The following is a 12,311-nucleotide window of genomic DNA, read 5'->3' as shown; positions in this document are numbered from 1 at the left end:
CCTGAAGCCCGCACTTCAGGCAGGGCGCCCTCTGGTGGTGGGCCAGCAGTACCTCCTCTTCTGGCGGCCCACACAACAGCAGATATGACATTCGTAACGCGTCCTGCCTATGTGTGAATGCAACATTAGTGAACACGGCTCATGCAGATGGAGAATTTCAACTCTGCCTTTTAAACATATCTGCTTGTTTTTAGGGATGATCCGATCACGTGATCGGAAATCGGGCCCGATCACGTGGTTTCAGACTTGATCAAAATCGGACGTTGCATCCCGATTAGGAATCTGATATAGATTTTATCCTCATTGTTTTGATCAGCGCTATTTCAGGCTCATTATTGCAGATTAATGGGCCTTCCACGCGTCGGAAGCGTCAGAGGCGTCAGGAATCGGTCTAAAAAGCATTATTTTCAATGAGACGCGTTGCTTTTTAGAGGCATCAGAAGCGTTGCCTCAAAAGCCGAGCTAAAGCGACGCTTCTAACAGGAGCGCGCATTGCCGCTTGTCGGCAGGGTGACGCGGTCAAAATTCAACCCAATCCAACTTTTGACGCTCTGAGCTGTGACGTAGCTTTGTGCTGTCCAATAGGATATACACATCAATCAATCAATTCAATCAATTTTTTTTTATATAGCGCCAAATCACAACAAACAGTTGCCCCAAGGCGCTTTATACTGTAAGGCAAGGCCATACAATAATGATATAAAACCCCAACGGTCAAAACGACCCCCTGTGAGCAAGCACTTGGCTACAGTGGGAAGGAAAAACTCCCTTTTAACAGGAAGAAACCTCCAGCAGAACCAGGCTCAGGGAGGGGCAGTCTTCTGCTGGGACTGGTTGGGGCTGAGGGAGAGAACCAGGAAAAAGACATGCTGTGGAGGGGAGCAGAGATCGATCACTAATGATTAAATGCAGAGTGGTGCATACAGAGCAAAAAGAGAAAGAAACAGTGCATCATGGGAACCCCCCAGCAGTCTACGTCTATAGCAGCATAACTAAGGGATGGTTCAGGGTCACCTGATCCAGCCCTAACTATAAGCTTTAGCAAAAAGGAAAGTTTTAAGCCTAATCTTAAAAGTAGAGAGGGTGTCTGTCTCCCTGATCTGAATTGGGAGCTGGTTCCACAGGAGAGGAGCCTGAAAGCTGAAGGCTCTGCCTCCCATTCTACTCTTACAAACCCTAGGAACTACAAGTAAGCCTGCAGTCTGAGAGCGAAGCGCTCTATTGGGGTGATATGGTACTACGAGGTCCCTAAGATAAGATGGGACCTGATTATTCAAAACCTTATAAGTAAGAAGAAGAATTTTAAATTCTATTCTAGAATTAACAGGAAGCCAATGAAGAGAGGCCAATATGGGTGAGATATGCTCTCTCCTTCTAGTCCCCGTCAGCACTCTAGCTGCAGCATTTTGAATTAACTGAAGGCTTTTTAGGGAACTTTTAGGACAACCTGATAATAATGAATTACAATAGTCCAGCCTAGAGGAAATAAATGCATGAATTAGTTTTTCAGCATCACTCTGAGACAAGACCTTTCTGATTTTAGAGATATTGCGTAAATGCAAAAAAGCAGTCCTACATATTTGTTTAATATGCGCTTTGAATGACATATCCTGATCAAAAATGACTCCAAGATTTCTCACAGTATTACTAGAGGTCAGGGTAATGCCATCCAGAGTAAGGATCTGGTTAGACACCATGTTTCTAAGATTTGTGGGGCCAAGTACAATAACTTCAGTTTTATCTGAGTTTAAAAGCAGGAAATTAGAGGTCATCCATGTCTTTATGTCTGTAAGACAATCCTGCAGTTTAGCTAATTGGTGTGTGTGCTCTGGCTTCATGGATAGATAAAGCTGGGTATCATCTGCGTAACAATGAAAATTTAAGCAATACCGTCTAATAATACTGCCTAAGGGAAGCATATATAAAGTGAATAAAATTGGTCCTAGCACAGAACCTTGTGGAACTCCATAATTAACTTTAGTCTGTGAAGAAGATTCCCCATTTACATTAACAAATTGTAATCTATTAGACAAATATGATTCAAACCACCGCAGCGCAGTGCCTTTAATACCTATGGCATGCTCTAATCTCTGTAATAAAATTTTATGGTCAACAGTATCAAAAGCAGCACTGAGGTCTAACAGAACAAGCACAGAGATGAGTCCACTGTCCGAGGCCATAAGAAGATCATTTGTAACCTTCACTAATGCTGTTTCTGTACTATGATGAATTCTAAAACCTGACTGAAACTCTTCAAATAGACCATTCCTCTGCAGATGATCAGTTAGCTGTTTTACAACTACCCTTTCAAGAATTTTTGAGAGAAAAGGAAGGTTGGAGATTGGCCTATAATTAGTTAAGATAGCTGGGTCAAGTGATGGCTTTTTAAGTAATGGTTTAATTACTGCCACCTTAAAAGCCTGTGGTACATAGCCAACTAACAAAGATAGATTGATCATATTTAAGATCGAAGCATTAAATAATGGTAGGGCTTCCTTGAGCAGCCTGGTAGGAATGGGGTCTAATAAACATGTTGATGGTTTGGATGAAGTAACTAATGAAAATAACTCAGACAGAACAATCGGAGAGAAAGAGTCTAACCAAATACCGGCATCACTGAAAGCAGCCAAAGATAACGATACGTCTTTGGGATGGTTATGAGTAATTTTTTCTCTAATAGTTAAAATTTTGTTAGCAAAGAAAGTCATGAAGTCATTACTAGTTAAAGTTAATGGAATACTCAGCTCAATAGAGCTCTGACTCTTTGTCAGCCTGGCTACAGTGCTGAAAAGAAACCTGGGGTTCTTATTTTCTTCAATTAGTGATGAGTAGAAAGATGTCCTAGCTTTACGGAGGGCTTTTTTATAGAGCAACAGACTCTTTTTCCAGGCTAAGTGAAGATCTTCTAAATTAGTGAGACGCCATTTCCTCTCCAACTTACGGGTTATCTGCTTTAAGCTACGAGTTTGTGAGTTATACCACGGAGTCAGACACTTCTGATTTAAAGCTCTCTTTTTCAGAGGAGCTACAGCATCCAAAGTTGTCTTCAATGAGGATGTAAAACTATTGACGAGATACTCTATCTCCCTTACAGAGTTTAGGTAGCTACTCTGCACTGTGTTGTTATATGGCATTAGAGAACATAAAGAAGGAATCATATCCTTAAACCTAGTTACAGCGCTTTCTGAAAGACTTCTAGTGTAATGAAACTTATTCCCTACTGCTGGGTAGTCCATCAGAGTAAATGTAAATGTTATTAAGAAATGATCAGACAGAAGGGAGTTTTCAGGGAATACTGTTAAGTCTTCTATTTCCATACCATAAGTCAGAACAAGATCTAAGATATGATTAAAGTGGTGGGTGGACTCATTTACTTTTTGAGCAAAGCCAATAGAGTCTAATAATAGATTAAATGCAGTGTTGAGGCTGTCATTCTCAGCATCTGTGTGGATGTTAAAATCGCCCACTATAATTATCTTATCTGAGCTAAGCACTAAGTCAGACAAAAGGTCTGAAAATTCACAGAGAAACTCACAGTAACGACCAGGTGGACGATAGATAATAACAAATAAAACTGGTTTTTGGGACTTCCAATTTGGATGGACAAGACTAAGAGACAAGCTTTCAAATGAATTAAAGCTCTGTCTGGGTTTTTGATTAATTAATAAGCTGGAATGGAAGATTGCTGCTAATCCACCGCCCCGGCCCGTGCTACGAGCGTTCTGACAGTTAGTGTGACTCGGGGGTGTTGACTCATTTAAACTAACATATTCATCCTGCTGTAACCAGGTTTCTGTTAGGCAGAATAAATCAATATGTTGATCAATTATTATATCATTTACCAACAGGGACTTAGAAGAGAGAGACCTAATGTTTAATAGACCACATTTAACTGTTTTAGTCTGTGGTGCAGTTGAAGGTGCTATATTATTTTTCTTTTTGAATTTTTATGCTTAAATAGATTTTTGCTGGTTATTGGTAGTCTGGGAGCAGGCACCGTCTCTACGGGGATGGGGTAATGAGGGGATGGCAGGGGGAGAGAAGCTGCAGAGAGGTGTGTAAGACTACAACTCTGCTTCCTGGTCCCAACCCTGGATAGTCACGGTTTGGAGGATTTAAGAAAATTAGCCAGATTTCTAGAAATGAGAGCTGCTCCATCCAAAGTGGGATGGATGCCGTCTCTCCTAACAAGACCAGGTTTTCCCCAGAAGCTTTGCCAATTATCTATGAAGCCCACCTCATCACATCGGGCCAAAACACAGAAGACTAGTGGCAGAAACCACTGATCTCTACAAAACAGAAACGTGTCACTGGACTGCTCATTTATAGAGCAGTTTTCTGAAGAAAAATCCTTGGAAATGTTTTTTGTTGTTTGTTACCTCAAAATTTCTGATTACTGTTAAAAAAAAAGTTTAGAACACGTAATTAAAATAGCTAAATCAATAAATGGTTCTTTAGAAACCTTTCATCTGTAAATTCAAACCACCTGTTATTTCAGATTAGATAATTTCTTGTTTAACATAAGGAACCTTGGACATTTATTTTTAGACAAGTAAAATAACATGGAAAGTTGTACATTTTTAAAGTCTGGTAGATTATTACTTGAGTGTTCAAGCTACCTCAAGGAGAAGTGCACTGTTTAAGTGATAAATAATAAAATAAGGTGATTAATATGAAAATATTATATATTTAGCATTTGTTCATTGTTCATTCAGTTTTTTAAAGTATCGGATTGGGACTCGGTATCGGCAGATACTCAAAATCAGATGACTTGGAATCGGATCGGGGCCAAAAAAAACCTGATCGGGACATCCCTACTTGTTTTACAATGAGAACTTATAAATGATCCGTGTGAGTGCAGTGGGTACTTGTAAGAATTGTTCAGTTGATGATACAAGCAACAGCTTTGGTATAAATACTATTGAAAAGTCATTTTCTTCTTCAAAAAAAGCCGTTAACTACATGAAATTCTAAAATAGCCTATTTACACAAATAAAACACATTGTCAAGCAAATATAGGTAGTTATGGTACTAAATCATTAAATGCGATGCTATTAAACACAAATGTAACATTTTAAGATATGAGTCATCATTTTTAAAAAATACCAGTTTTTGTGCAGTGAACCTATTTTATACTGTTGCACATTGACAGAAACTCATAAATTTACTCTAAACATGGTTGCACTGGAGACAGACATTAGTCGATCTTTGTATTTTATTTCCGTTACACAGAATTGCAGATTATTATTACACTATTTACATTACAGTATGGTACATAAAGTCCATGTTTCACATTTGCAGCTACATAGTGCTGCGCAACTCAACCCAAACTTATAGTACTTGCTTTTTCCTCTGCAAAGCCTCTTGCGTTCAGATTTGGTCACCAGTTGGCAGTGAGGACTAGTGTCCATCCAAAGGACATGGGTGACTTTAAAAGCTAAAATACTACCTCTACTACCAAGCCCTTATACCCCAATCACTATCACGTTTTGCAGCATACACATTCTACAGCATACATGTAGACTTATTAAAAACATACAGTCTATCTAAAAAGCATGAGAATATTGCATCAAAATCATTTCAAATCCCTTCCAGTGCACAGTGCAATATTTAACAGGTACAACATGGAAATAAGCCAAGATTGAGCAAATATACTCAACAAAAATATAAACGCAACACTTTTGGTTTTGCTCCCATTTTGTATGAGATGAACTCAAAGATCTAAATCTTTTTCCACATACACAATATCACCATTTCTCTCAAATATTGTTCACAAACCAGTCTAAATCTGTGATAGTGAGCACTTCTCCTTTGCTGAGATAATCCATCCCACCTCACAGGTGTGCCATATCAAGATGCTGATTAGACACCATGATTAGTGCACAGGTGTGCCTTAGACTGCCCACAATAAAAGGCCACTCTGAAAGGTGCAGTTTTATCACACAGCACAATGCCACAGATGTCGCAAGATTTGAGGGAGCGTGCAGTTGGCATGCTGACAGCAGGAATGTCAACCAGAGCTGTTGCTCGTGTATTGAATGTTCATTTCTCTACCATAAGCCGTCTCCAAAGGCGTTTCAGAGGATTTGGCAGTACATCCAACCAGCCTCACAACCGCAGACCACGTGTAACCACACCAGCCCAGGACCTCCACATCCAGCATGTTCACCTCCAAGATCGTCTGAGACCAGCCACTCGGACAGCTGCTGAAACAATCGGTTTGCATAACCAAAGAATTTCTGCACAAACTGTCAGAAACCGTCTCAGGGAAGCTCATCTGCATGCTCGTCGTCCTCATCGGGGTCTCGACCCGACTCCAGTTCGTCGTCGTAACCGACTTGAGTGGGCAAATGCTCACATTCGCTGGCGTTTGGCACGTTGGAGAGGTGTTCTCTTCACGGATGATGCGAAGGAGATGTGTTGCACTGCATGAGGCAAATGGTGGTCACACCAGATACTGACTGGTATCCCCCCCCCAATAAAACAAAACTGCACCTTTCAGAGTGGCCTTTTATTGTGGGCAGTCTAAGGCACACCTGTGCACTAATCATGGTGTCTAATCAGCATCTTGATATGGCACACCTGTGAGGTGGGATGGATTATCTCAGCAAAGGAGAAGTGCTCACTATCACAGATTTAGACTGGTTTGTGAACAATATTTGAGGGAAATGGTGATATTGTGTATGTGGAAAAAGTTTTAGATCTTTGAGTTCATCTCATACAAAATGGGAGCAAAACCAAAAGTGTTGCGTTTATATTTTTGTTGAGTGTATATGATCAAACTACATATTTCTGTGCGCCATCTTGAAAACAGAAGTGGCTAACATCATTTTTTCGAAAAGTGGACCAAGAAGTATCATTGTGCCAAATTTGGACCTTGTATCACAAAATAAAACATTCTTATGATATATGCATTTATCTGATGCACTAGATGTATGTACTTGATAGTCTCCTTTGAACACTGAAATGGTGTGAATGTTAACAGCATTACCTATACCGTTCAGCACTTAGACCAGCAGTTCCAATGACTGGAAGGCTGCTGCACTTGAGGAGCAGCCATGAGTCTCCACCATGGTTTTTTGACTCCTTGCTTCGAGGTGCTTTGTCTGTAATAATTGTTTATTATTGATTGCATGCATAAATGTTGATGGATCTCAAGTTTTTAGCAATATGTGGGACGTAACTCTGACTTTCTTCTTTTTTTTTTTCCTAGTCAGCAAAGATGTTCCACTATGCTGGCTGGACGAGGACGTGTGACTCTCTCTTTGTTGTTTTTGCTCTGGTCTTTCTGGTCACCAGGCTGGTGGTCTATCCTTGCAGGTGAGACCTACTAGTGGAAAATGGTGCTTTATTTGGACCTCATACACACTGGTGTAGTGGTTAGCGGTGGGGTAGGAGCCAGCACTGGTGTCAAGGTTAGCACTGAAGTCAGGTTTAGAACTGGGTCAAGGTTAGCACTTAACTCGGGCTTAGTACTGGAATCAAGGTTAGCACTTAAGTCAGGTTTAGAACTGGGGTCAAGATTAGCATTTAAGCCTGATTTAGCACTGGGGTCACGGTTAGCACTTAATTTGGATTTAGTTCTGGGTCAAGGTTAGCACTTAACTCTGGCTTAGTACTGGAATCAAGGTTAGCACTTAAGTCAGGTTTAGAACTGGGGTCAAGATTAGCATTTAAGCCTGATTTAGCACTGGGGTCACCGTTAGCACTTAATTTGGATTTAGTTCTGGGTCAAGGTTAGCACTTAACTCTGGCTTAGTACTGGAGTCAAGTTTAGCACTTAAGTCAGGTTTAGAACTGGGGTCAAGATTAGCATTTAAGCCTGATTTAGCACTGGGGTCACGGTTAGCACTTAATTTGGATTTAGTTCTGGGTCAAGGTTAGCACTTAACTCTGGCTTAGTACTGGAATCAAGGTTAGCACTTAAGTCAGGTTTAGAACTGGGGTCAAGATTAGCATTTAAGCCTGATTTAGCACTGGGGTCACCGTTAGCACTTAATTTGGATTTAGTTCTGGGTCAAGGTTAGCACTTAACTCTGGCTTAGTACTGGAGTCAAGTTTAGCACTTAAGTCAGGTTTAGAACCGGGGTCAAGATTAGCATTTAAGCCTGATTTAGCACTGGGGTCATGGTTAGCATTTAATTGGGGTTTAGTTCTGGGTCAAGGTTAGCACTTAACTCGGGCTTAGTACTGGAATCAAGGTTAGCACTTCAGTCAGGTTTAGAACTGGGGTCACGGTTAGCACTTAAGTCAGGTTTAGAACTGGGGTCAAGATTAGCATTTAAGCCTGATTTAGCACTGGGGTCACGGTTAGCACTTAATTTGGATTTAGTTCTGGGTCAAGGTTAGCACTTAACTCTGGCTTAGTACAGGAATCAAGGTTAGCACTTAAGTCAGGTTTAGAACCGGGGTCAAGATTAGCATTTAAGCTTGATTTAGCACTGGGGTCACCGTTAGCACTTAATTTGGATTTAGTTCTGGGTCAAGGTTAGCACTTAACTCTGGCTTAGTACTGGAGTCAAGTTTAGCACTTAAGTCAGGTTTAGAACCGGGGTCAAGATTAGCATTTAAGCCTGATTTAGCACTGGGGTCATGGTTAGCATTTAATTGGGGTTTAGTTCTGGGTCAAGGTTAGCACTTAACTCGGGCTTAGTACTGGAATCAAGGTTAGCACTTCAGTCAGGTTTAGAACTGGGGTCACGGTTAGCACTTAAGTCAGGTTTAGAACCGGGGTCAAGATTAGCATTTAAGCCTGATTTAGCACTGGAGTCATGGTTAGCATTTAATTCGGGTTTAGTTCTGGGTCAAGGTTAGTACTTAACTCGGGCTTAGTACTGGAATCAAGGTTAGCACTTAGGTTTAGAACCGGGGTCAAGATTAGCATTTAAGCCTGATTTAGCACTGGGGTCATGGTTAGCATTTAATTCGGGTTTAGTTCTGGGTCAAGGTTAGCACTTAACTCGGGCTTAGTACTGGAATCAAGGTTAGCACTTAAGTCAGGTTTAGAACCGGGGTCAAGATTAGCATTTAAGCCTGATTTAGCACTGGGGTCATGGTTAGCATTTAATTCAGGTTTAGTTCTGGGTCAAGGTTAGCACTTAACTCAGGCTTAGTACTGGAATCAAGGTTAGCACTTAAGTCAGGTTTAGAACTGGGGTCAAGATTAGCATTTGGACTGTCCAACATATGGACTGTGTGTTTGGTACGGCAGCTGCACATCCTCAGAGAAAAGGTGCTACATAGGGTCGTTAGGGCAGCAGAGAAGATCATAGGTTGCCCCCTTCCCACACTGGAAGACATTTACACGTCCAGATGCCGCAAGAAGGAATTAGATATTTCAAAGGACGTCTCACACCCTGGATATTGTCAGTTTCAGCTCATGCCATCAGGCAGGAGATACAAAATATTACAAACCAGAACAAACCGTTTAAAAAATAGTTTTTATCCAAAGGCAATCATGGCACTTAACTCTTCAAGGTGAAATAGTAAGTTCAGTATGCAATACATCTGGTGGCTTTTTCACCCAGTGCAACCTGTGACCGTACCATTCCTGTCCATAAACAGTGCAATTTGTTTTATATATATATATATATATATATACGAGGTCTCTTAGATAATAAACCGACCCTTTTATTTTTTTTTTTAACTATATGGATTTGAATGACATGCGATTACACCAATCATGCTTGAACCCTCGTGCGCATGCGTGAGTTTTTTCACGCGTGTCGGTGACGTCATTTCCCTGTGGGCAGGCCTTGAGTGAGATGTGGTCCCGCCCTCTCGGCTGAATTCCTTTGTTTCACACGCTGCTCGAGACGGCGCGCGTTGCTTTATCAAAATTTTTTCTGGACCTGTGAGGAATATCCGAGTGGACACTATTCGAGAAATTAAGCTGGTTTTCTGTGAAAAGTTTAACGGCTGATGAGAGATTATGGGGTGTTTCTGTCGGTGTAAGGACTTCCCACGGAGCAGGACGTCCTGCAGCGCTTCCAGGCGCTGTCGTCGGCCTGTTTCGAGCTGAAAACATCCTAATTTAAGGCTTAATTCACCCAGGACATCGTGAGAGAACAGAGAAGATTCAGAAGAGGCCGGCATGAGGAATTTATGCGGACATTCCACTGTTTAAGGACATTTTTTTAATGAAAGATGTACGCGCAAATTCGCCGAGTCGTTTCCGTGACGAATCTGTGTGCGCCGCGACAGGAAAAACACCTCCGTGTTGAAAACCATTTGTAGAATTCAGGCGGCTTTTAATGGCTTTCAACAAGTGAGTAACTGAGAAATTGTTTAACAGCTTGGGCATGTTCCAACTTGCCCGTTAAGATTTCCAACGGAGGTGTTTTTCCTGCCGCGACCCCCCGCGGTCAGGTCCAGCCCGACATGCGACTCTGCCCGCACGTTCTTTCATTACAAAATGACCGTTAACAATGGAATGTCCGAATAAACTCCTCATGCCGACTTCTTCTGAAAGTTCTCTGTTCTCTGACGACTTACTGCGTCAACAGAGCCTGAAATGTGGAAGTTTTCAACTTGAAACGGCGAGACGCTGCCGCCTCGAAGCGCAGATCGCCGTCATGCGCCGTGGACCATCCTTAAAGCGACACTACCAGACCAAAATCTCTCATCAGCCGTTAAAATTTTTACCAAAAACCAGCTGAATTTATTGAATGGTGTCCACTCAGTTGTGCCTTACAGTTTTGAAAAAATTTTTATCAAACAAAGCAACAGTCTCTGAGCCATTCCTAAACAATGAAAAAAATCGATGAGCGGGTGGACGACTCCTCACTCAAAGACCGACAGGCGTGAAAAAACTCTTGCATGCCCACGAGGGTTCAAGCATGTCTGATGTAATCACACGTGATTCAAATCCATATGGTTTTTGAAAAAAATAATAAGGTCGGATACTTTTCTAATAGACCTTGTATATATATATATATATATATATATATATATATATATATATATATATATTTTTTATGTTTTATTCCTGTTCATAGTCAGTGCAACGTTTTTATGTTTTTAAATTATTTATTACTTTTAACTCACGAGCTGAAGCACTATCAATTTCGTTGTGACTTTGTAAAAAGTAACAATGACAATAAAGACTATCTATCTATCTATCTGTCTATCATTTAAGCCTGATTTAGCACTAAAGTCATGGTTAGCACTTAATTCGGGTTTAGTTCTGAGTCAAGGTTAGCACTCAAATCGGGCTTAGAACTGGGGTCAAGATTAGCATTTAAGTCAGGTTTAGAACTGGGGTCATGGTTAGCACTTAAGTCAGGTTTAGAACCGGGGTCAAGATTAGCATTTAAGCCTGATTTAGCACTGGGGTCATGGTTAGCATTTAATTCAGGTTTAGTTCTGGGTCAAGGTTAGCACTTAATTCGGGCTTAGTACTGGAATCAAGGTTAGCACTTAAGTCAGGTTTAGAACCGGGGTCAAGATTAGCATTTAAGCCTGGTTTAGCACTGGGGTCATGGTTAGCATTTAATTTGGGTTTAGTTCTGGGTCAAGGTTAGCACTTAACTCAGGCTTAGTACTGGAATCAAGGTTAGCAGTTAAGTCAGGTTTAGAACTGGGGTCAAGATTAGCATTTAAGCCTGATTTTTAAAGACCGCCAGAATCCGCTGACATACCCGGACGATATTCTCTATGAAAGATATAGATTCTCAGCCGAGGGAATTTGTCATCTTTGTCAGCTGATCAGGCCAGAAGTCTGTAACATCACCCATCGTAGCAATGCCCTCACGATCGAGAAGATAATGTGCCTTGCGCTTAGATATTTTGCCAGTGGACAATTTATGTATTCCATCGGTGATGCTGAACATCTGAGCAAGAATACTGTATGTCGTATGATTCACAGTATGATTGCTCTATCTAAACTGTTGAATACATTTGTCATTTTCCCTGGCCATTTATCCGCAATGCAAATCAAAGAAGGGTTTTATGCATTCGCGGGTAATTACTAATATCAAAATAGGTCTAATGCATGTCCATTAATTAGGCGAAGTGGGGCTTATCAATGACAATTTCTCCTAGGTTTCCCAAGAGTAATAGGAGCCATTGATTGCACGCAAATCCCAATCAGTGCACCCCTGGGAGAGCATGAGGGCGATTATGTCAATCGCAAATCTTTTCACAGTATCAATGTGCAGGTATAGCCATTCTATTCGGCCTATTTCATATACCCATTATCGTGTAGTCCACTCTAAGCTCACCTTTTCACTTATTTCAGCCACATAAGGGTTGCTTTGGTTGGATTGATTTTTCTAAATATTCCAATATGCAATTACTATAATTACATATTT

At 41.0% G+C, this 12,311-nt stretch overlaps 1 protein-coding gene across 2 annotated transcripts in view; it reads left to right on the top strand.

The window, feature by feature from the left end:
• Nucleotides 1-12,311, top strand: part of LOC117518651 (ceramide synthase 2-like) — a 72,058-nt gene that overhangs the window by 51,663 nt on the left and 8,084 nt on the right. For both annotated transcript variants that reach the window (XM_034179853.1, XM_034179852.1), the window contains one exon: nucleotides 7,214-7,320. In XM_034179853.1, coding sequence (XP_034035744.1) covers nucleotides 7,214-7,320 — 107 coding nt within the window. The remainder of the gene's footprint in view (nucleotides 1-7,213; nucleotides 7,321-12,311) is intronic.

The sequence above is a fragment of the Thalassophryne amazonica genome, chromosome 10 (assembly GCF_902500255.1).
Source record: "Thalassophryne amazonica chromosome 10, fThaAma1.1, whole genome shotgun sequence".
Taxonomy (NCBI): domain Eukaryota; kingdom Metazoa; phylum Chordata; class Actinopteri; order Batrachoidiformes; family Batrachoididae; genus Thalassophryne; species Thalassophryne amazonica.
This window is presented reverse-complemented; position numbering and strand designations above follow the sequence as displayed.